The sequence below is a fragment of the Salvia miltiorrhiza genome, chromosome 2 (genome assembly GCF_028751815.1).
Source record: "Salvia miltiorrhiza cultivar Shanhuang (shh) chromosome 2, IMPLAD_Smil_shh, whole genome shotgun sequence".
NCBI classification, from domain to species: domain Eukaryota; kingdom Viridiplantae; phylum Streptophyta; class Magnoliopsida; order Lamiales; family Lamiaceae; genus Salvia; species Salvia miltiorrhiza.
Window position 1 is genome coordinate 19,485,890 of NC_080388.1, and position 25,673 is coordinate 19,511,562.

At 42.4% G+C, this 25,673-nt stretch overlaps 1 protein-coding gene across 2 annotated transcripts; it reads left to right on the forward strand.

Annotated features, from left to right (window-relative positions):
* The first annotated feature begins 10,938 nt into the window (after positions 1–10,938).
* Positions 10,939–16,075, forward strand: LOC131011487 (uncharacterized). Of its 2 annotated transcripts, XM_057939279.1 has the most exons (6): positions 10,939–12,217; positions 12,773–12,871; positions 12,966–13,061; positions 14,719–14,871; positions 14,947–15,320; positions 15,398–16,075. In XM_057939279.1, the coding sequence occupies exons 5-6, from the start codon at positions 14,955–14,957 to the stop codon at positions 15,839–15,841; spliced, it is 810 nt and encodes a 269-aa protein (XP_057795262.1). In that variant the 5' UTR covers positions 10,939–12,217; positions 12,773–12,871; positions 12,966–13,061; positions 14,719–14,871; positions 14,947–14,954; the 3' UTR covers positions 15,842–16,075. The 2 variants fall into 2 exon arrangements, with proteins under 2 accessions (XP_057795262.1, XP_057795263.1); XM_057939280.1 differs by lacking the exons at positions 10,939–12,217; positions 12,773–12,871 and having other exon boundaries at positions 12,878–13,061.
* The last annotated feature ends 9,598 nt before the right edge of the window (positions 16,076–25,673 follow it).

The following is a 25,673-nucleotide window of genomic DNA, read 5'->3' on the forward strand; positions in this document are numbered from 1 at the left end:
TCTAAGCGTTTAGACAACACTACATAGATAACGGTTTTTCGTCAAAACCGTTATCTTTTCCTAAAATGCGCTCATACATAACGGTTTTTAAAAAAAACCGTTATGTATGCGGTGTTATGTATGTGCATTTTTGTAGTAGTGCCTCTTCCTTTTCTTTGTGATGTCTTGGGCCGAGTCTGGGGAGGGGACTTCATCAGTAATGTCCACAACAGGGACATCCTCTCCACCAGCACTGGATCCCCCACCGGCACCAGAACGTCTGCGCCTATGAATAAGGCCACTGACATCAACCTCCGGATCCTCTGAGCTGAATGTGCGCAGGGCCTCCACACTCTTCCCCTTATCAGGGTGAAAGCTCTGGGAAGGGGTGACCATCTCAGAAATCGCTGTCACCGGGTGAGAGGTGTCCACCTCGGGCGTGGTTGGTTGTTCTGAAGGGCCCGTACGGGAAGCAGAGCCTCCCGAGCCACGTTCCCCGCTGCGAGTGGGAGAAACAGCGGCAGCTAGATTGAGCCCACACTTGGTCCTCCAAGCCATGTCTGCAAATAAAAAATTCCACTGTTAGAATCAGGGTAACCAAAGTCAATATATTTTCTAACACATATTTTTTACCTATTGATGCCTTTGGATACAGGGGAAATAAGCCATTAGCTGCCAAAGCTGAATTTTTTTCGGCAAGGTATCTACAGGATAGGGGCTCGACACCATTCATGGCATTGAGTCGGGCTATAACCCCTAGGTTAAACTCAGAGGGGGCGCCCGGAGAAGCTGGCTTATAGGTGGTCCGAGGGCTGTGCCATTCCAGCTCCAGAGCACCATGATCACGCCAGGAGCCAATAAGGGTGCACACATAACAATATTGGTTTAAAAAACCTTTGTCAAAAGAATTTAAGGAAGAAAGGAAGGTAGTAGGATATTTTTGAAGACCAGCAAAACTATACAAAGGGCTGCCTTGCATGCGGAGAGATTGGGTCTGGAAAAATAATTCGGCGGTGTTTCCAACACCATGGGCGCGGCACAGAATGTGGAAGGCGTATAGTCTCCGGATGGCAGAGGGGGTAATCTGGTAAAAGGGAATGCGGTAATGGTTGGAGACATCAACCAGGAGAGAGCAGGGGGACGAAGCCTTAGGCCAACATTTATCTGGGCTTGCCAGATGGCCATGGTTTTATGATCACGAAGTTTTTCTGGAGGCGTAGAGGCTTTGGAGAAGGCTATGAATTTTAATCCTTCGGGATGACGACACTTTCTCTCCATCTTTTCCATCGCCGCGACACTGAGGTGAGATTCGGGAACAGGCTTTGGAGGTTGGGGTGCCTTTTTAGTTCTCTTTTTAGGCCTGGAGGGACTTGGAGTAGCCTGAGAATCGTATGAGGTGGAGGGGAAATGAAGGTTTTCGAGATCCTGGGGCTGGGGGGAAGAAGATGAAGAATCTCGGGGAGAGGGAGAGGGTGACCGCGAGGGTTGGGAAACGGAAGTGGAGGCCATTGTCAGAATCTTCAAAACCTAGGGTTTCTAACACGCTCAATCAGAGCACCAACAATTATGCAACTACGCTACAACTAATTACAGATACCAGGAAAGGGAGCACGCGAGTTACCTAAGGTCGGGAGTTCTTTAAAGTCGACGGATGGGGCTGGAACGGTAGGGTCGCAAGAAAATCGCCGGAACAGTAAGAAGGAGATCACCGAAACTTAGAGAAGAAAATGAGGAAGGGAGAAAACAGAATGAAGAAGATGAAGGAATAGAAATTCAAAACTGACTATGTAACGTACGCGGGCAGCTATCGGTATACGGGATGAAGGACGCGTGGCCCTAAAAAGCAATCGACGGTCGAGGATTTCTACGGGGAGGCGAAAGGACGCGAAGGCTGAAAAAGTAACCTCGAGATACGGAAAAAGCACTATAGGAGGGGCGGGCATTTAATGCTGATGACGTCATCCACGCGGGCGAATCTTCTGACTAGTTGCACCGTTCCAGAGCAAACTAGTCAGACCAGAGGGGGGAGTAGCAAAAATTCCAAAGAGAAATTTACAGGGTTTACCTTTGCTTTCTTACAATATTAGAACTCTTATGTCTTCATGATTTACAGGGATCAAGGAAAACAGCACAGCGCTGGTTTCAACAATACTTCGCTGGTTGAACACGAAGAATACCCGGTTTAACCAGACTAGAGGGAGGAGTAGTTGATGAGGAGTAATATATGTAGAGCAGAGGAATCTCTTTACCAGTGGAATCACAGGGAGCAGCGAGGTAGATTTCATCAAAAGAATCGTACTCGCTGGAAGAATCATCCTCACTAGAGGAAGCGCACTCGCCAAAGGAACCATCCTCGCCAGAGGAATCATATTCGCCAGAGGAACCATCCTCGCCAGAGGAATCATACTCGCCAGAGGAACCATCCTCACCAGAGGAATCATACTCGCCAGAGAAGTCACTTTCGCCAGAGGAGTCTCGTCCACCAGAGAAGTCACTTTCGCCAGAAGGAAGCAACAAAAGCGCGGTGAAATCTCCCGCGTAAAGACGAATTTCCTATAATACCCTCGACCACGCAAGGCGCATGCGTGTATGCCGATTTTACTATTTTGCCCTCCCATGTAATCTATAAATTAGCCTTGAGCTCGTGCATTGTGACTCACGTTATCTCAAATTCTCAATACAACAATAGTTTTTCTCTTGAGCTCCGGCATTCCGACTATTTTCTTTGTCTCTTCCGTTCAATCACACTAGGTATAGTCTACGTTTACTGCTCTTTAGTCTAGGTGTTGATTCCCTGTTTCACCTTGAACAAGATCTCTTATAAAATGATGACGAATATCAATGTGCTTTGTGTGAGAGTGTTGAACAGGATTCTTAGAAATCTCTATAGCACTAGTGTTGTCACACATAACAGTCAAGATGTTACTTTCCATACCATAGTCGTCCAACATCTGTCTGAGCCAAAGAAGTTGAGCACAACAACTGCCAGCAGCAATGTATTCGGCTTCATCAGTAGAAAGAGAAACACAATTTTGTTTCTTGCTTGACCAGGACACAACATTGTTTCCCAAAAGATAACATCCTCCACTTGTACTTTTTCTATCATCAGCATCACCTGCCCAATCAGCATCACTAAATCCGACAATGTTAGAGTTAGTGTCTTTGGAATACCACATTCCAAGTTCAGAGGTTCCAGCAACATAGCGTATGATGCGTTTAACAGCCTTCAAATGTGACTCCTTTGGCTGAGCTTGGTACCTAGCACACACTCTCCTACACTGTATAGAATATCAGGTCTACTTGCAGTTAGATAAAGCAAACTGCCAATCATTCCTCTGTATAATGTTGGATCAACATCACGTCCAACATCGTCCTTTGCATAATATGTCAGTGGAACCCATGGGAGTTCTCATGTGTTTAGCAGACTCGAGGCCAAATCTTTGAACAAGACTTTTTGAGTACTTTCTTTGAGAGAAGAAAATGCCTTCAGGAGTTTCTGTTACTTGTAAACCTAGAAAAAATTCAATTGCCCCACCATACTCATTTCGAATGTGGTTGACATGGCCTGAACAAAATCCTTCACAAGCTTATCATTAGTAGCACCAAACACAATGTCATCAACATAAATCTGTGCAATGATAGTGTTACCAACATGCCTTTTGATGAACAAAGTTTTATCAACTTGACCACGAGAAAAACCATAATCAAGGAGAAACACAGTCAACCTTTCATACCACGCACGTGGTGCTTGTTTTAAGCCATACAAAGCCTTTTTAAGTTTAAACATATGATCAGGCTTACTAGTGTTTTCAAACCCTTTAGGTTGTTCAACATAGGCTTCCTTAGATAAGACACCATTTAGAAAAGCACGCTTAACATCCATTTGTAACAAGGAGATCCCAAACTGACAAGCAATGGCAAACAATAGCCTAATTGACTCAATTCTAGCAACAGGAGCAAAAGTTTCATCAAAATCAATCCCTTCCACTTGAGTGTACCCCTGTGCTACCAATCTAGTTTTGTTTCTAACAATGTTACCAGACTCATCAGTTTTATTCTTGAAAATCCACGTAGTACCAATAACGTTCTTGTTATGTGGTCTAGGGACAAGATCCCACACATCATTTCTAATAAACTGATTAAGTTCTTCATGCATAGCATTGACCCACATAACATCTTTAAGAGCATCAGCAACATTCTTAGGTTCAACAAGCGACATATAACATTCAAACTCAGCAAGCTCACACACAGAAGTCATACATGCAATTCTTACCAGCTCTTTGTATTTGACTTCCTTCTTCTGTCGAGTGACAACTTTCTCACCCATATCTCCGATGATTTGAGAACTTGGATGATCTCTTCTCACATGACTTGGGGGATCTCGTCTGATGGAATCATGAAGAAATTGAGCTTCCAACTCTTCTTCAGAGTCTGACACGTAGTTACCAGCTTCTCCTTCTGATGTTGACCCGGATGAAGTAACATCAGATGTTGTAACAGATGTTGTACCATCATTGCCACTTCTGTGGTGGTCAGAAGCATGACTTATGCTATTGGGCTCCTCGAGTAGCTCAGTAACATCTTCATCCTCTGTTCTATCAATGAGACTAAGAGAGTCATCAAACACAACATTAACAGTCTCTTGAATAGTCTTTGTTCTCAGGTTATATACACGAAAATCATGACTATTCACAGAATATCCAAGGAAGAGACCTTTGTCACTTTTGGAATCAAACTTGTTGAGGTGATCACGGTCATTCAAGATGTAACAGACACATCCAAAAACATGAAAGTACTTGAGATTGAGTTTCTTACCTTTAAGGATCTCATACGGAGTTAACATAGTACCTGGTCTCATGTACACCCTATTGATGATGTGACATGCTGTACTTACAGCCTCAACCCATAGTCGTTTGGAGAGGCCTTTTGCTTGCAACATAGCTCTCACCATTTCCTGAATGGTTCTATTCTTTCTTTCGGCAACACCATTTTGCTGAGGAGTTTTGGGTGCAGAGAACTCATGGAAAATTCCATTGTTAGTGCAGAAAACATCAAAAAGAGAGTTCTCAAATTCTTTGCCATGGTCAGTCCTAATTCTCCCAACATACTGGCCATATTGAACTCTAAACCTTTTATACAGTTTCTTGAAATGAGCAAAGGTTTCAGATTTTGTTTTCAAGAATTCAACCCAAGTGTATCTTGAAAAATCATCATCACACACAAGTACATACCATTTACCTCCTAAGCTTTCGACTTCAATGGGTCCCATTAGGTCCATATGCAGGAGTTCGAAACATTTTGAGGTACAACATGTTGACAACATTGGATGAGCTGTCTTGTGTTGCTTCCCCTTCTGGCAAGGTTGACACACAACATCTTTCTTGAAATTCAGATTAGGAAGGCCTCGAACTGCATCATGTGTGATCAACTTTTAAAGATTCTTGAAGTTGACATGTCCCAGTCGTTGATGCCAAAGCTCAACATCATCAAGTTTGACTGCATTGCAGAACGTTTCTTCTTGGGACTTGTAGCAATTGTCAGACGACCTTTTTCCCATCATCACACACTGATTTGTGTCATCAAAGACTTCACAAAGATGTTTGTCGAACTTTACAGTCATACCTGCATCACACAACTCACTGATGCTAAACAGGTTAGCCTTAAGCCCTTCAACAAGATACATATCTTTTAATTTAGGAAAATCAGTAACATTGAGAACTCCTTTCCCCAAAATTATTCCTTTCGCACCTCCTCCAAAAGTAACTTTTCCTCCTGATGTTGGAACACAATCAGAGAGTAAAGCCTTTGTTCCTGTCATATGTCTAGAACACCCACTGTCAAAGTACCAATTCTCAGAAATATTAGCATTCAAGGAGGTGTAGACAATAATAGTATTATAGGTTTCATTTTGTTCTCTCTTATCCAACAATCTGCTAAAGTCAAACCTGCCAATGTTACTAACATTCTTCTGATAACAGTCAAACATCTGTGTCGCAGATTTTACAGCACAATCACTTATGTATTTGACACAATGAGGTATGATATGTCCAGGAGCAGAACAATAATGACAAACATATGTTTTTTTCTTTTTGCTTTTCTTATGAGGATCCTTAATGTTTTCAACATTCACATTGACATTTCTTTCTTTAACAAAAACAGTAATATTATGATGTTCATTTCTTTGCTCCTCAGCACAGAAACCAATACCAAAATTACTATGCTGACCTTGAGACAGAACTTCATTTAAACATGAGGTGCCTTTGTTAAACCGTTTAAACACCCTTTCAGAATCACAAACTTTACCTCGGAGAATATCAAGTTCAACATCACGTTGAGAGAGCATCCTTTCAAGCTTTGTAATTTGCCCTTTGAGATTTTGGTTTTCATCAACCAACATACAGATGTCATTTCTCATCTCCCGGCATTGAGAATCAACAATCTCATAGAGATCTTTAAAATTCTCCATCTCTTTCAGTGGATCACTCTCTTGTTCTTCCAAGGCTGCAACACAACAAAAATCTGGTACACTAGAGTTGAAATCATCAAGAATAGTCATTTCATACCAGTTCGTTGTGTTAGTGGGAATCTTCATCCCATCAATCTCCTGAACATCAGTATCCATGTCAAAAACATCATTGTTAAAAATCACATTAAACTTTACAGTGTATGTTTGTTGAATATGTACATGACCCCACCATCAAACAACTTTTTCTCAACTTTTATTAAAACTCGTGTTATTTTCTTTGTGGCAAACTTTTGAGGGACGATGTGAGTATAAAATGGCACAAATAAAAATTGTAGCGTTAAAATGAAGATGAAATCATTTTATATATAGTTGGAGGCGTACCAAATGAATGGTAAAAAAAAATTATCTAATGATTATTATTATCTATTTAAAATAACCACCAAAATATCTAGATATTTTTTCTTTCAAATTTTCTATTAGTTTTTAAAGAGTGTTTGAAACTTTTAATTACTGTTTATAGATCTGCATTTCACGATATACTTTTTTGAAACGTTAATTGGTTGTAAGTCCACAAACTATTAGTAAATTTTGGTATTTTTTTTAGAGTCAATATATCAAACTAGCTTATTTCTTATAGTAAATTAAAATTTTACCCACTCAAACAAAAACTTTAAAAATTACCCACTTTTTGTGTTAAATGACTAAATTGCCCCTAAGATTAAAATTAAAAAATACCCACTAATATATCATCACAAATACACTAGTACACTCGCCCGTGTGATGCACGGCGAACATAGCTTTGCATCAAAATTAAACGATGTAGTGTGTGTATCGGCTAAGCGATTAGGAGTTAATGTCTAAAACCGAAGGTCTTAGGTTCGACTCCCCTGTGGCGCGGCCTTTAAAATTCTTTATTTAATCATGTTAATTTATAAAAATAAATAAATTAATGATGTTTCAAATAAATAAATATTAAATATAGTTAGAATATAAGTAAATATAAATTATTTTTTCTTAAAAAATAAAATAATCTACATCAATTACTCAGTAAAGATCCTTAATTTTATTTTATAACTTTCAAAAGTATCATAACTTTGTTTTCTTCCCTAAAATTATAGAATAAACACCTCATTCAAATTAAAAGAAACGAAGAAAAAAAAAGTATTCACATCACAAGATATATTTTTAAAACATGAGTTAATCATGCATAAAATTATTTTTTCTAAGTTAGATCATTACCTATGTCATCTTATTAGAAAAACTTCAATTGATCGGTAGGAAAATAAATTATATTATTAGAATTTTTTAGAATACTAATAAAGAATTGAATAATTATTTAATGCCAAAAAATAAATCCCAATAAAAATGAAATATCTCATTTTGCTTGAGCTTTCTTCTTCAAACATACTTATTTAAATACATTTCTAAAATAATTTTTTTGCTAAAAAGGTATAATTTTGAAAGTTTATAAAATTTTATTGTTTATAATTTTGAACATGGTATATAAACATATATTTATAATTATTTGTAAACTATTTAAATTATCTTATAATGGCAATTGACATCACACATTATTATTAGGAGTGGATTTTTAAAATGGCCACTTTCATATTGTAAAATTAAAAATTGTCCACTAAGATAAAAATATTAAAAAATGGCCACTGTTACCAAAATACCCTTCCACATTAAAAATTAAAAAAATGACCACTTTACATCACCCCTTTAAAAAATCCCGCAATTCACAACCAGTGTGAATTCACAACCAAAATTTTTTGGTTGTGAATTGAGAATTCACAACCAGTCGAATTCACAACTAGAATTTTTTAGTTGTGAATTCACAACAAACGAAACCAAAATTTAATTCACAACCAGATTTATGTTGGTTGTGAATTCACAACTACAATTTATTTTGGTTGTGAATTCAAGTAGTTGTGAATTTGAGTTTTTAAAGTTTGAATTAACAATTAAAATTGTAATTTATTTTGATTGTGAATTTATAGATTTGGTTGTAAATTCAAGAATATTAAGTTGTGAATTGATCGAGCTAGTTGTGAATTCAAGAACATTAAGTTGTGAATTCATCGACCTGGTTGTGAATTCTTAAATCTAGTTGTGAATTATTACGATTGTGAATTCAGAACTGAACTGAAACACTAAATTCACAACTGAACTGAACTGAAACATTAAATTCACAACTAAACTGAAACCCTAAACCCTAAACCTAAACCCTAGTTGTGAATTCACAACTGAACTGAAACACTAAATTCACAACTGAACTGAAACTAAACTGAACATAAACTATTAAATTCACAACTAAACTGAAACCCTAAACCTAAACCCAAGTTGTGAATTGTTACGATTGTGAATTCACAACCGAACTGAAACACTAAATTCACAACTGAACTGAAACTTAACTGAAACTGAACTGAATTGAACTAAAACATTAAATTCACAACTGAACTGAAACCCTAAACCCTAAACCATAAACCCTAAACCTAAACCCTAGTTGTGAATTCACAACTGAACTGAAACTGAACTGAACTGAACCTTAAACCCTAAAAACTAAACCCTAAACTCTAAAACCTAAACCCTAAACCTTAAACCCAATCTAAACCTTAAACCTAAACCCTAGTTGTGAATTGTTACGATTGTGAATTCACAACTGAACTGAAGTGAAACACTAAACCCTAAACTTAAACCCTAGTTGTGAATTCACAACTGAATTGAAACTGAACTGAACTGAACTGAACTGAAACTGAACTGAACCCTAAACCCTAAAAACTAAACCATAAACCCAATCTAAACCCTAAACCCTAGTTGTGAATTGTTACGATTGTGAATTTACAACTGAACTGAACTGAAACACTAAACCCTAGTTGTGAATTCACAACTGAACTGCACTGAACCTTAAACCCTAAAAACTAAACCCTAAACCCTAAAACCTAAACCCTAAACAGTCGAATTCACAACAAGAATTTTTTGGTTGTGTATTTACAACCAAAATTTAATACATATCAAGAATTTTTTGGTTGGGAATTCACAACCAATAAAATTCACAATCAGAATTTAATTCACAACTAGAATTTATTTTGGTTGTGAATTCAAGTAGTTGTGAATTTGAGTTTTTAAAGTTTGAATTCACAATTAAAACTGTAATTTATTTTGATTGTCAATTTATAGATTTGGTTGTAAATTCAAAAATATTAAGTTGTGAATTCATCGAGCTAGTTGTGAATTCAAGAACATTAAGTTGTGAATTCATCGACCTGGTTGTGAATTATTAAATCTAGTTGTGAATTCATAAATGTGGTCGTGAATTCAAGAACATTAAATTGTGAATTCATAAATTTGGTTGTGAATTTAAGAACATTAAAAAAATTGTTGTACAACAACTGTAGAGGCTAAAATCTACAATTGAAGTTGACGTCTGCACGTCCGGATGGATTGGGCACTAGCAACCTGTCAACACAAGAACACGTAAGAGCCCTAGGTTGAGCACCGGGTGGGGGTGTCGACCGTAGAGGCTCTGACGCTCAAGTCAGTATCGGAATAGCCAAATAGAATGATAAACGAATTGAAATAGAGAGTAAGGACAGGCTGGAGTGTGCGGTTACTCCAGGCTGTAAGCGGCGTCGGAGGGTGGAAACGGTGACAATGTTGTGATAATGGAATATGGGAGGCGGAGATAGCCCAAGTTGGCTAGGCGGCGGAGTAGAGAGAATTCAAAGAGTAGAGAGCAAGTAGGATTTCGTGTCCCTTTGATGACCTAGTCGGGCTGTTTTTATAGGAGACATCCTGCCGCTAGGGTTTTTACAGCCTGGCCCCGTCGAAACCCTTATCCATCCGGTTGTTGCCATTTGGACGGGATCATGAAGATTTCCCTTTTACTGCGTCAGCTTGGTGGGCTACTCCCTTTAGGGTTTGACGACTAAGAGACGTCTTTAGGGTTTGACGGCCGGATTGATGGTACCATTTGGGCCGGATGCGAGATATCCAGCTTGGCATTACAAGTTGATGCATAATTATTCGGGCTAGATGGGTCGATCTGCTTGACTAATTGGGCCTTTTAGGATCGTGTCAGGTTGGCGAACTTATCGTAATGGGCTTAGACTGAGTGGGATTTATTCAGTCCGACCGTTTAGACAACTTGGGCTTGAAGTGAGATATTCAGCCTGGAACGGTCCAGGTTGACCTTACAATAAACATAACTGGACTTGTCGGGCTGGACAAACAAGTTTCCTTAAGTAGTTGGGGTAGCCTTGTTATCAATCCAAGTTGGTTCGAAATTTGACGGGCTGGATTAATCGGATCGCTCGTCTCATTGGTCCAGCTTGGGGTGTTAATTGGGCTTGAGCCAAGTTGACGAATTTTGCCCACTACAGTTAGCCCCCCACTCTACAATTAGAATTTTCTAATTTGGAGAGTTGATTCGGTTATAACTATTCTGGAGGTGAAATTGTGAAAATATCGGGCCGCTCAGTCACTCGATTGTAGAAAACCATTTGCTAGTCAGCCTGACAAATGATCGTGAAGGGAATTTGCGGCTGGGAAATTCGAGCTTGGCCAGCTGAAAATAGGAAAATATCCCGAAATTTGCAAGTTACTCCAGCCTGGCTCTTATTTTGATGTAATTAACTATTTCAGCCAGCCTGAATATATCACATTGAATCCATCTGAATAGTCAATTCTTCAAATTGATTAATCTCCAGCCTGGCTCGAAAACTGAAAACGGAAGGGTATCCAGCCTGTAAATTGTTGGAGTCAAATTGGTTTCTCTCATTTTGCTTTTCCTTTTTTTTTTTTGGTTGGGTTGGTGTTGGCCCAAATTGCTCGGCTGTCTAGGTGAATCAAAGAGGAAAATGTTTTCTTATCTCTCTCCAGGCTGCCTTTCGTTCAAAAAATGAGGAGAAGGGGATCTCGCCTCTTTCTCTTTCATCGCTCTTCCCGTTCGAGCAGAATACGGCGGCCGTCGCCGTTTTACTGTCGGCGAAGTTCAGATCGCCAGACGGAGGTCGAGACCTAACGGCGATTTCGCCGGAGGTCAAAACTAAAAGGAGTGATTATCTCCCTCTATTTGAGTATCATCCCGACTCGATTTGGCTCGGTTTTTCATGGGGTGTCGCCAGAGTTTGTAGAGCAGGTAAATGGGACTGGGGGCGATGAGTCCGATGAGCATTGACGGCGGTGTCTGCCGCTGCTTGATTCGAGAAGAGGGGGCCGTTCGACGGCCCGCGCCCGTGGGGGAGAAGAGTTCTGGGATGGAGGCGGCGCCAATGCTTCTCGCCGTTTGTCAAGGAAGGACTTAACGGTTGCAGCCTGAAGATCAAGGGTTCAGGGGCAGCGGTGACGTGGGGTTTGCGTCGTTATGGTGGTCGTGTAAGGAATTTCCCTATACTTGAATGGGAAGTACTTGTTTTTCTGATTTGCTGCACTTTTGGTTTCTTTTGCGCCGTTTGGCAGTCGAGTGGTTAAGGAGACAGACTTGAAATCCGTTGGGCTTCAAGAATTTGGTGGCTGGAGAAGCCAGGTGCGCGGCGACGGCGTGGTAGACAGAGACGAGTCGCGCGGCGGCGTGGCGTTGCCGGAGGCCGTAGCTGATTTGTGTGGCGTTTCGTGTAAGCTTGTGCGGAGGGCGAGGGTGGCCTTGGGACGCAATCGTTGTTTGTCCAGCGACTTCAGCATCTCCACAACCGGCGACTGCTATCTACCTGAGCAGTTGGCTCGAAGCGCGCGATGGCGTTGCGATGTCGCCGACTGCCAGAGTCTTCGAAGGTGAGTATCCGCGTAAAATTGATTTTTGCTAGGATTAATTTTTCACAAATTTTTATTGCCTCCGCAGTATGGAATTTTTATTTTCCTTGCTTTGTTTTTGTTTTGATTTCTTTGAATTTCGATTGCATAGTTGCTGAATTTGCTATATTGATTTTGTTCTTCACTAGTAATGGTAGCTGTTGCTGTTGAATTGGTTTAAAATAATAGTGTTATAGCTGCTTATCTACTTTATTTTCCTTTTGGAAGAAGGTTTTCTCCATCTGTTGTAGAAATCAATGCTGCGTTGTTTCACAGCTGCTTATTCCCTTTTCATTGTGATAAAGTACAATCTTTTGTGTGAAGGAATAAAGTAGACTGATCATAGCCTAGTTTTAGATTATATTGGAGAGGGTTGAGTAGGTAGGCAATCTTTTCAAATCCTTTCTTTTTCAGATTTTTGGTGGAGTGTTTATTATTTACTGTACTATAGGAGCTTATTTGTCTTTGCTTTTTATGAGAGATAGCAACAGCAGTAGCTTATATCTTCACTCTGCTCCTTTTTATTTTGTGTAACAGGAATTGCTTACATCTCACTCTGTCTCTTTTTATCTCTCATTTTGTTTATCTGTGAGGGAGCGAGCAGTACAAAGTAAGCAAGGGGAGCCTTTTGAACTGGTTAGTGGCTTCTATTTTGCGTGGAGATGAGTAGCTCTACCTTTGTTATTTGTTTGTTTGTTTACATATTTTCTTGTCTCCTTTTTTCTTTGAGGTTTTGTGCTCTCTTGAGGTGGAATTTTGCTCGAAAAGGAAGGGCAGAGGAAAAAGATAGATTTGAGAGAAAGCTATAGGCCTCTTTTTGTATAAGGTGATGGTCAATGGATTGCATCCCACCTTTCACAATTCTTCGTATTTGTAAATTGGTCGTGCAGTTTTTGTGCTAACAGATTATTTCCCATGAATTCTCATTTTTTCAAGTTGTATGTGTATGGCCCGATTTTCCATGTAATGCTAACTTTAAGTTGCTAGTTTGTGGAAACAGAATCTTTGTTCTTACGCCATATATCAATGTTTAAGTAAGATGCTTGGCTTTTTTGCTCCATTGTTGCTTTTGAGAAAGTTATGTGGCCAATATTTCATATATTATCCATGTACAGTTGGACCAAAGAAAGAAAAATTAGTAATGGTGGATGTCGAACATGAGATTGTCGAACATAATAAACTCTGTCGATTTGTTGGGTAACACAAAATTTCGTGAGAGATAAATTCGAATGTAAGGATGCATTGACTGCTGATTTGGGTAGTATCTAAACTTTTGATGGATTTTTTATCGATGATGAATATAAATATCAATTCCATCATACAATGCAACTAGATGAATTTGGAGGAATGTTGGTGTGTGTTCAGTGTTCACATTGGATTTCACACTTTTTAGTAGTGGTAAAATTTGGGAGGCATTTTTGCTACCATCTCTTGAAACAATTGATTACAGTGGATTTGAGGGAATTATCGTAGTATTTCATAACTGTTTAATGCTAGAATGTTGTCGTCCTCCTCCAACGTGCGCCTAAGTGTCAAATTATCGCCTTGTTTGTAACTCGAGTACTGATATATGCAATAATTTTTGTCAGATACTAGTTTTTCGTATGATTTTCACATTCACTCTGCTGCGCTATTTATTACTTAGCAATTTATTTGTTTAGGTGTTCTTGGACATGTCTGCCTCTTTTGTGTCGAGTGAGTCTAGTGAAAATTCTAGATCGTCGGATGATGATACGAGCTGTCTAGATACTGTAAATGGCGTGCCAAGGAATAGGCCCCGAGCCGGGTATGACGTGGTTATGTTTGATTATGGGATTGGTGTAAATCTTTCTGGGCCACTCGAAGGGAGTATTCCTGCATACAAGCTGGGAAACGAGAGCCCGAAATCTGTTATAACTTTTGACAAGTTGGATGAACTCCGTGCTGTCTATGCTATTCCTCCTTGCGCCAGTCTGGCTGCTCCATCTGGTTCGGAAAGGCCAGATTGGTTATATCCAGGATGGACGGTCCTGTATGAGTGTTTTCTTCAGATGGGTGCCCGTTTTCCTCTTCCTCGGCTAGTGTTCGAGGCTTGCACTCACTACCGCGTTGCTCCAGGTCAATTGGTTCCGAACGTGTGGCGCACTCTCATGGCCATTCAGGTTTTTAGCGAGTTGAGGGGTGTTCACTTCAGTTTTTCTGAAGTTTTGCAGGCTTACAGTATGGAGACGCATAGGACTGATAATGTTTGATATCAATTTAAGGCAAACCGTCCGCTTGTGCTATCTCTTCCAGATAGCGCTAAGAAATGGCGTTCTAGATACTTTTTCATATCCAATAACGCACTAGGAGAACCACGTGATTCGATTATTCCACAAGCATGGGAAGCTTGTAGTGAGTGTTACATGTTGGATGTCTTTGGAATTTGAGTATTTTTTGTTGTAGCAACATATTATTTTTATGTATTCGTAATTTACACTTTTCATATTTTTCTTGTTTTGCAGCTTGTCCGAGGAGGGGGCCTACCAGCTTGGCTTTCGATAGTGCTAGCAAGATCGATTGGTTTTTAGGTTTTAGCGAAGAGGATCGCCAAATCTGTAACATTTTGACCGAGGCCAACTTGCGAGTTAGCTCTTTGTGGAGCCGCGTGCCCGCAGGTATTGCTTTGCTTGTCAATTTCATTTTATTCCGACTTGTCGTTAATATGACTAAGTGTTTTTATTTTGATGCAGATCACAGGATGTCGAAGTCATATGTTCCTCCTCTGCTTGGGAAGGGCGCTGCAATGGACGTGATCCGTAGGAATAGGCAGAAGGCTGCTAGCTCGAGTGGTGCGGTTACAGCTGATGTTACTGCAGCACGTGTCCCGCATTCGACCCGTGTTTCGGCTCACAAGAAAAAGCGGTCTGCTGAGGTTGACCTCACTTTGTCCGACCGGGTGGACGATGATCCTGTCAACCTGTCATTTCCGAACGTATCGGCGCATGCCCAGCTTGGACCTGTTCGAGGGGTGGCCGAACAGCTATTACTCCCACGTGACCGAGATTATTTGAAGGAGATGGGGAGTGGTAGCGTGGCTAGTGAGCTCTTCGATCATGCCTTCTTGGTAAATATTTTCGAGTATAGATTATTTTGTTGATATGAGAATTTTTCTAACTTGTTGCATTTTCATGTTTGATGTAGAGTTTGCAGAAAGCCGCCTTCCTAATGGAGAGAACTGGTGCTATGGAGGCGGAACTTCGTGAGTTGAGGGCCGAGCGGGAGAACTGGAAGGGAGAGATGACGGCTGTCAAGAAGACGCGTGATGAGGCCCGTCAGGTTGTCAAGAAGTTGGAGTCTGCCAAGTTGGAAGATGCTCGCCGGCTGGAGCGGGCTGTAGCGGACTGCAAGGAACTCGAAGCCAAAGTTGTTGCGTTGGAGCAACAAGTACTTTATAAAAGCTGTGAGACGGAGGTTCGAGTTCGGGGCGAGATGGCCTTGGCGTATCTCGAGAATCAGCCCCCCAAGACTTGGGATGTCCAACAATACATCGATGAGTTTAATGAGTGGAAGGCTGGCAGGGAGGAGCAAGCGGCGGAGCTAGCTAGCAACTTGGCTGGGATGACCACTGAAGACGATCATCCTTAGACGGGGAAGCTACATCTTGAGGAAGAGACGTCTTATCATTTTTCTTGCACTGTTTGAAACTTAACTATTTGACTAACTGCTTGTGTTGGTATGCCTCCAGCTTGAACTTTTAGACCATTGGGTCGGTTCAAGCTGTCTACTATGTTGTGATATTTTCTTTGTGAACTCTTTGGGAAGTCAGCATTATTGTATATTTGTGAGATTTTCCTTATTCTATGAGATGCGATTGCCTTATAACTTGTATCACTATTTTGCATGCGAAACGTATAGATTGATGCAACATATTGCAGCTTGTATATTTGAAAAAACAACGACATGTCGAAGAGATGAAATAGACACAATTTTTCCTTCTGTCTTCATTTTGTTGCACCAGCCTGGACCCTATGTTGGAAAATTTATTGTATTTGAACAAGGCCAGGCTGGACTTTGATTTCATTTGGTTGTTCAAGTTGGAATCGACTGATAGTAGCCAACTCGTCATTTGCGTTTGACTTGGGCGAGTTGTGTCCCACCTTGGAGTGCTAACTGATTATATAGTTTCATGCAGCATGTCGACTTGAGAGTATTTTTATCAATCAAAATCTTCTAATTGTAAAGTTGTTGGCTCTGAATTGTCCAAATACAATAATTGAAGTCGAAACAAGTTGGAATTCATTAGATTCGGGTCGAACTGATTTCTACCAATTGTGGCTAGTACAATGTGACGAGAGCACTTGAACGAGAGGCTGTTCTGAAATATAAATGTTTACAATTTTCTTGCATATCTCGTTGATTGTTCCAAGCTGGGTGGCTAGAGATTAAAGGTCTTGGACTCTATGTAGTGATGATGATTTCTTCCTTATAGATCCAGGTTGACGTTGTCCGTGTAGGCGAGTCATCATTAGCGGCTTGTATCTCGCAAGCTGAGACATGTAGATTTGAGGTTGGTGGCTGCACTCCGGAGAGTTGCCTACATACCTCTTGCGAGGATCAAGCCAAATGTAGTTCTTGGGCCGGACTGGGCTCCGTAGAGCCATGCTCCGTAGAGTTGCCTACATACCCTTTGACGGGATCAAGTCCGATGTAGTTCCGACTTGGCCTGGGTAAAATTGTTAGTAACAGTGTGGAAAAAATTATAAACTTAACGAAAAAATAAATAATCGAATGGAAAGTTTAGAAATGATAAGACCGAAGATGGATGGCGTTCCAGCTGTTGCTGATGTCGCGCCCATCCTTGTCCTGCAGATTGTAAGCGCCATTGCCGAACACCTTGGTGATCAAGTATGGACCCTCCCAGGTTGGACCCAGCTTGCCAGCTCCGATCTCCTTGGTGTTTTGGAATACACGTCGGAGTACCCAATCGCCCAGCTTGAACGTCCGAGTGCGAACATGCCGGTTGTAGTGTCTGGCGACACTCTGCTGGTAGGATGCAAGCCGTAGTCTTGCCGTATCTCTCTTTTCATCCAGTGTGTCGAGCTCGTGGCATATTGCTTGGTCATTCTGGCTGTCTAAGGCGATCTCGGTCCTGGCTGTGGGCACTTTGCTTTCGGTTGGAATGACTGCCTCCATCCCGTATGCTAGTGAGAATGGAGTTTCTCCCGTCGGGGTTCTGGTGGTCGTTCGGTATGACCAAAGCACTCCAGGCAGTTCGGCGGCCCATAAGCCTTTGGCTTTTTCGAGCCTTTTCTTCAAGGTGCTGACTATCGTCTTGTTGGATGATTCAGCTTGGCCATTCGCCTGGGGATATCTAGGCGTTGAGAAGCTTAGCTTGATGTTCCAAGATTCACAGAAATCTTGAAAATCGTTGCTGATGAACTGGGAGCCGTTGTCGGTGACAATCTCTTTTGGTATTCCGTATCGGCATATCACATTTTTCCATATGAATCCTCTCACCTCTTTATCACGAACTTTGTGGAACGCCTCGGCTTCTATCCACTTGGTGAAATAATCTGTTACGACCAGCATGTACTCCAGTTGTCCAGGTGCCTTGGGTAGCTTTCCCACGATGTCCATCCCCCACTTCATAAAAGGCCACGGCGACGTGACTGAGATTAATGGTTCAGGTGGAAGGTGAGATAATTAGGCGAACCGCTGGCACTTGTCACATCGTTTGGCATAGTCGGCCGAATCTGACTTCATTGTGGGCCAATAGTACCCACTCGTTAAAGCTCTGTGAGCTAGGCTCCTCCCGCCAGAGTGATTCCCGCATTCTCCATCATGTAGTTCGGCTAAGACCATTTCTGCTTCTGCATGGTTAATACATTTTAAATATGGACCAGAATATGATCGTTTGTACAACTTACCTCGGATGATGGAGAATCGGGCAGACTGAGCCTTTACTCGGCGTGCTTCATTCTTGTCGTCCGGGAGTATGTCTTGCTCCAGGTATTCTAGTATCGGGGTCATCCAGGTACGTCCGTCTGATATGTTTGACACATGTTCTTCTTCTTGCTTCCAGACTGCCGGCCATTGAAGGTAGATAACCGGAATGGTTTTGGAGGTGGTAGTATGGATGGATGAGCCCAGGTTGGCTAAGGCGTCCGCGTGGCTATTATCTTCTCTGGGTACCTGACTGATTGTGAATTCTGCGAAGCCGGACTGCAACTCCTTCACCTTGGTTAGGTAGGCTGTCATCTTGTTGTCCCGAGCCTGGTAGGTTCCTTGCATTTGATTTACTACCAGTTGAGAGTCGCTAAAGACGTTGATCTTCTTGGCTCCTAACTCCTTGGCCAAGGCAAGACCGGCTAGCATTGCTTCATACTCGGCTTCATTGTTGGTTGCTTTAAATCCACATCTGACTGCTTGTTCCATTTTGTCACCTTGGGGTGATGAAAGGACTATCCCGAGTCCACTTCCATGTCTGTTACTCGACCCATCCACGAAGAGCTTCCACGCTCCTAGCGCTTTGTCCTCGGTGAGGCAACAAATCTCTTTGTCTGCCTGTATCGAGAGGTTAGGCGTAAAATCATTTATAAAATCGACCAATACCTGTGATTTTAGTGAAGTGCGCGGCTTGTAAGATATGTCATATTCGCTTAGCTCGACCGTCCACTTGGTTAGTCTGCCGGACAGCTCCGGTCTGTGGAGGATGGCCTTCAAAGGATATGTGGTGAGGACCACTATCGGATGGCACTGAAAATATGGACGGAGTTTCCTTGCTGCATGAACGAGTGCTAGGGCTAACTTCTCCAGCAGACTGTATCTTATCTCTGCATCCAGTAACGACTTGCTAACATAGTAGACTGGTGACTGCTTGCCCTCATCATCACGAACTAGGACCGCGCTGACTGCTGTTTCTGACACGGCTAGATACATGTACAATATTTCACCGTCTTTTGGTTTAGATAGAAGCGGCGGCTTTGTTAAATACTGCTTCAGCTGGCTGAGTGCTTCCTCACATTCCGGTGTCCATTCAAACGTTTTAGATTTCCTCAACGTGTTGAAAAATGGGTGACATCGCTCTGATGACCTTGAGATGAACCGGCTAAGGGCCGCCACCCTTCCAGTAAGTCTTTGCACATCTTTGATACATGTTGGAGATGCAATTCTTTGTACGGAATCGATTTGGGCCGGGTTGGCTTCTATTCCTCTTTGGGTCACCATGTAGCCAAGAAATTTACCTGCAGTCACACCAAATGAACATTTAGTCGGATTAAGTTTCATGTTATACTCACGAAGTATATCGAAAGATTGTCGGAGGTGGTCGATGTGATCTTCTGCTCGTAGGGACTTCACAAGCATGTCGTCTATGTAGACCTCCATTGTCCTTCCCAATAGTTCTTCAAACATCTTATTGACCAAACGTTGGTAGGTTGCTCCAGCATTCTTCAGTCCGAATGGCATATATTTGTAACAGTAGATGCCTATGTTGGACATAAATGACGTCTTCTCCTGATCGTCTGGATGCATCAGTATCTGGTGGTACCCGGAGTACGCGTCCATGAAGCTAAGTAACTCGTGCCCGGCTGTAGCATCGACAAGCATGTCTATGTGGGGTAGTGGAAAAGAATCTTTAGGGCACGCCTTGTTCAGATCTGTGAAGTCTATGCACACTCGCCATTTCCCGTTCTTTTTCTTTACGACCACCACGTTGGCTAGCCAGTCTGGGTATTGAACCTCTCTGACCAGCCCATTGTCCACAAGTTGCTTGATTTCATCGTTGATGACTTTGTTCCTTTCTGGGGCGAATTTTCTTCGCTTTTGCTTTCTTGGAGGGTAGTCGGGATCGACATTCAACCTGTGCACAATAATATTAGGATCAATACCAGTCATGTCCGCATGGGACCAAGCAAAACAATCATAGTGTTCAGAGAGAAATTGAAGGAGTCTCTCTCTGAGAGAGGGTTCCAGCTGTGCTCCAATCCGGACTTTGTTGTCCGGGAAGTCTGGATGAATGGAGACTTCATCTAACTCCACTGCATCAGGTTGGTCAGGCTGGACGGGCTGACTTGGTTGGGGGTCGGATGATTCTTTTCGCTGTAATTGCTATAAGACAGCTTGCTTCGCTTTCATCGTTGTTTGATAGCACAATCTGGAATCCCTTTGGTCTCCTCGAATCTCCCTAACTCCCCACTTTGTCGGGAACCTCAGGACTTGGTGGTAGGTGGACGGTACAGCCCCCATCTCGTGTATCCATGGTCGACCCAAAATGACATTGTAAGCGATGGAGAATCCACCACTAGGAACCGCGTGCATAGGTTGACCCCTTCAGCATAGACGGGTAGCTCGATTTCACCAAGCGTGCTTTTTTGCTCTCCGCTGAAGCCAACGAGAACGGTCATTTTCCTTATGATCTTAGTTTCGTCGATTCCCATTTCCCTGAGAGTAGACAAAAATAGGACATTGGCAGAACTACCATTGTCGATTAGTACACGCTTTGTTAAACAGTTTGCAATACAAATTGAAATTACTAAAGCATCATGATGGGGATTAAGTAGCCTGGTGGATTCGGATGTGGTGAAAGAGATGGTTTGTGCCGGCTGGATGGTTGCGTTTCTTTCGGCTTTGCCATGTTCAGCTTGTAAATGTCCAGCCTGCCTGGTGTGTCTCCTGGCTGCCGAGTGAGTGATTCCACTAACTTCTGATCCGCCAGTTATCACGTTCACCGTTCGATCAGGTTGCGGTGGTCTAGGCGGGGTGACATCCGTGTTGCTCTGCTGACGATCTTGGCCTTGTTGCAAGGTTTGACGTCCCTTGTCGGTAAGGAGGTCAGTCAGGTGACCTTGCTTTAGTAAGTGCGACACTTCTAACTGGTGTCCTCATCTTTTCTAGCCATTTGACCTTGTCTCCGAGCCCCTTAAGAGCTTCGACCGCCTCGGCTGGTGAGATAGACAAGTTGTATTCTGGTATATTTGCCCTCTCACGTGGTCGTGACTCGTAAGGGTGGTCATACTGTCTCCTTCTGTATTCTTGTCGTGGGGGTGGGTAAGGCTCAGACCGCCTGTCACTCGTCCGTCTATCCACCCTGGAATCTCTTCTAGTGTGTCTGCTTGGTGAAGATCGGTGATGGCTGTATTGATCTTCCTCCCACTTGATTTGTGCCCACGCCTTGGCGAGGACGTCTTCCATTGTTCTACAAGGGTATTTGGTGAGGTCTTTGTAGAGGTCCGAGTCGGGCAGAAGACCCTTTCGAAAGGCGGTGATCGCTGTCTGGGTGCTGCAATTTGTAATGGACACCTTCTCCTTGTTGAATCGACCTATGTAGTCTCGAAGGGACTCGTCACGTCGTTGGATCACGGCGTAAAGATCCTCTGATATCTTTTCAAGTTTCCTGCTACTAGCATATTGCTGCACAAATATATCGGTTAGTTGAGCAAAACTTGAAATAGAATAATTGGGAAGGTTAGTGTACTACTGGAGGGCCGGTCCTGTCAAACTAGAACCGAACCCCTTACACATGCAGGCCTGCCTCAATCCACAAGGAATTGCGGCAGTGAACATCCGTTGCTTGTATTGAGCTATGTGGTCGGTCGGATCCGTTGTTCCGTCAAACATTTGCATGATTGGAAAGTTGAACTTGACGGGCATTTCAACTAGAGCAATTTCATCCACAAATGGCGAGTCGGCGTAGCAATTCTCTGAGCTTTTGTGGATGGGTGCCGGGACACCAGGAATTCGCTGGATCAAGGCCTCCATTTCGGCCAACTTTCTTGCCAGGCCCTCGTCTCTGATTGCATACGGGCCGATCGCGGTTGGTTGGGTGAATTCATTCCCAAACAGCTGCTCTTGGGTGATCTCCCTCTGGCTGGGTCCGTCCGCCTGTTGATTGGCTTGGCTTGGCGCGACCGCCAGGTTGGGCCCCAGTATAGTAGGTGGTGTGCCTCCTACGGCGGCATTGCTCATTGCTATGCCCGGGGTGGTGAAGTTGGTTCGGGTGAGTTGTCCTCCGATGGTGGTTGTTCCATCCTGTCGGAGTGTTCCTGCATTCAAAGTAACACGGCCTGGATCAGTCAGGTTACCAACGACATTGCGGTTTCTTACCGAAGATGACGGATCCATCATGAGATGGTTGGATCCATCCTTGTGAGTGATCGGTGTATCTCCCAGGGGTTGCATGGAAGATACTTGGGCTCGGAAGCCGGGAGGTTCAATGATCTCGATAGGCTCCATGGCTTCGAGACGGTCATACAAGTTGGCGTTCTCCTTTTCCAACTTCTTGCACCTCTCCCGTTCCTGATTCATCTGTTCAGTCAGTGCGGAAATCTGGGCGGCTAGGTCAGCCTGAGTAGTTTGAGCAACCACGTGGGGTGCGTCAGGAGTTTCAGATCCGTCGTGACCGCCAGACATGATTGATGCTTGTAGAGATCTACGGAAAGTGCGTTGATTCGCTTGATTGCTAGGGCCCCACGGTGGGCGCCAAATTGTAGAGGCTAAAATCTACAATTGAAGTTGACGTCTGCACGTCCGGATGGATTGGGCACTAGCAACCTGTCAACACAAGAACACGTAAGAGCCCTAGGTTGAGCACCGGGTGGGGGTGTCGACCGTAGAGCCTCCGACGCTCAAGTCAGTATCGGAATAGCCAAATAGAATGATAAACGAATTGAAATAGAGAGAAAGGCAGGCTGGAGTGTGCGGTTACTCCAGGCTGTAAGCAGCGTCGGAGGGTGGAAACGGTGACAATGTTGTGATAATGGAATATGGGAGGCGGAGATAGGCCAAGTTGGCTAGGCGGCGGAGTAGAGAGAATTCAAAGAGTAGAGAGCAAGTAGGATTTCGTGTCCCTTTGATGACCTAGTCGGGCTGTTTTTATAGGAGACATCCTGCCGCTAGGGTTTTTACAGCCTGGCCCCGTCGAAACCCTTATCCATCCGGTTGTTGCGATTTGGACGGGATCATGAAGATTTCCCTTTTACTGCGTCAGCTTGGTGGGCTACTCCCTTTAGGGTTTGACGACTAAGAGACGTCTTTAGGGTTTGACGGCCGGATTGATGGTACCATTTGGGCCGGATGCGAGATATCCAGCTTGGCATTACAAGTTGATGCATAATTATTCGGGCTAGATGGGTCGATCTGCTTGACTAATTGGGCCTTTTAGGATCGTGTCAGGTTGGCGAACTTATCGTAATGGGCTTAGACTGAGTGGGATTTATTCAGTCCGACCGTTTAGACAACTTGGGCTTGAAGTGAGATATTCAGCCTGGAACGGTCCAGGTTGACCTTACAATAAACATAACTGGACTTGTCGGGCTGGACAAACAAGTTTCCTTAAGTAGTTAGGGTAGCCTTGTTATCAATCCAAGTTGGTTCGAAATTTGACGGGCTGGATTAATCGGATCGCTCGTCTCATTGGTCCAGCTTGGGGTGTTAATTGGGCTTGAGCCAAGTTGACGAATTTTGCCCACTACAACAACAAAATACAACAACTCAATCTACCATCAAAATACATCAATTCCTCTAAATCAACAATCAAAATACAACAAAATATTATCCGAATCAATTCAATCTACAATCAAAATACAACAATTCCTTCAATCAACAATCTCAGCATTCAATCTCCAAATCAACAATCTCAATAGATCTTAGAACGAAAATCATTCACAAACGTCTCAAATCTAAAGTTTTTTTCAAGGAATTAAGACAAAAATCCTCAAAATTATTCAGATATGTAACTAGGGTTTTTTTTGCTTGGAAAACGCGCCGCCTCTAAGCGGCGCCGCTGCCGCTATGCATCGAGAATCTCCTCATCAACTCCTAATCAAACCCTGCCCAATTCGACGCCTTCAACCTCGAGAAATCCCTAATCCTGCCTCGATTCGCCATCGGCGATCGCCACCACGCCCTACGGCTCGCTCCACGTCGCCCACGGCAGCAAATCGAAGCTCGAGTTCCTGCTCTCGGATGCTGTAACACCCCGTACTTTTATGAGTAGTAGTAGTGTCGAGACACTACAGAGAGTACTACGGTACTAAGATATGAGATTATAATTAAGATGAGATGGAGTTATGATGATAAATAGAGGTATTGAGAATTAAAGTTACATTATTTTGACGAGACAAGTTATTATTTTAGATGGAAATATGAGTCTGATAAAATCAATGATGAAGATAGAGTGTGAGCAGTTTGAGGAAACGAGTTGAGATAAGTGAGTGAGAAACCCTATAGAAGGGAGAGTCGATCCGAGAGATGATCTAATTGAGAGATGATTGCAGATTACTTTGATGTGAATTGTATCCGTGTTTTATCTGAGATTGTTGGAGTGAGTGCACTAATATTAGTGCTATATTTTTTTTTTAAGATCACAAGAATTTTATACTCTAGCATTTTAATTAATTGATGATTAGTCTTCCATGATTTTTTTTAATACATGGATTATCTACACCACACAATATTACACGTACATGATTTATTAATCCAATTTGTGCATGTGCTAATTTTCTAGCCTTGCAAGAGGACGCGTGGATGAGTGAAGAAAGGGATTAGTATGTAGAGTTATGAGGGAACCATTGAAGGAATATTAAACTGAATTAATACTCGATTTGCCCCGAAGATCGTTTCTTGGAATATTATTAATTTATCATACAACGATTAATCCCTAACATGCTCCTATGAATTTAACAGCTGCACATTGGAGCTAGAAAATACCTGAAGAATTCCTAAGAATTCGTCAATTCGTCGCTGAACAGGTCAGCCAACTTCAACGCTCTGTTTGACCCCTCAAACGACCTCCAATCGTACTTTGTGCAGAAATACGACTTCTTAGTCTTCGAAAGAGCTTTCCGTGGCTGTCTGTTTCACCTCAATCGGACTTCTGTAGAGGAAGTTATGGTTGTTCTTCGGAGACTGCCAGAACTTGATTTCCTGCGAAAATCTGACTCCAGCTCAGATCTTCTGAACTGTATCCCGCTCAGCTTTCACCGTTGGATGGACAACGTTCTATGAAAGTTGTCGCAGCCCGAAATCCCAACGCTAGTAATAGCGGGGTACGAGTATCGATACGACTAAATAAATGAATAAAGGGCATCACAACTAAATTGAACATCGGCGCGGAAGCTTACATCAAACATGCCAAGGCAAAGACTCATAGTTTGACTCAAGGGTGTATTCATCAATATCGTTATGACTTCTTGAATATTAGGAATTTCAAGAAGAAAAACAAAGTAGGTACTGCTTATTTTCCATAAGGAATCATAATCTCAAGAGTAACACAGCAAAAGACGTATCAATTATATGTATGAAGACATATAATCGCGAGTATATTGCTTGATTTTAAAGGATTTGTATATCATCTCACTAAGGTTTTATCAACATCAGAAGGAAAACAAAGTACATCGTCCTTAAGACTCTAACATCGAAGGAAAACAATCAAGGAAAACTTCATTGGTGAAACCATCCCCACCAGCACCAGTCCATT

Coding starts and splice junctions, on each gene's coding strand:
- LOC131011487 (XM_057939279.1), top strand. CDS start 14,955: ATGTCGAAGTCATATGTTCCTCCTCTGCTTGGGAAGGGCGCTGCAATG. Junction 15,321..15,397: donor TCTTCGATCATGCCTTCTTG/GTAAATATTTTC, acceptor TGTTTGATGTAG/AGTTTGCAGAAAGCCGCCTT.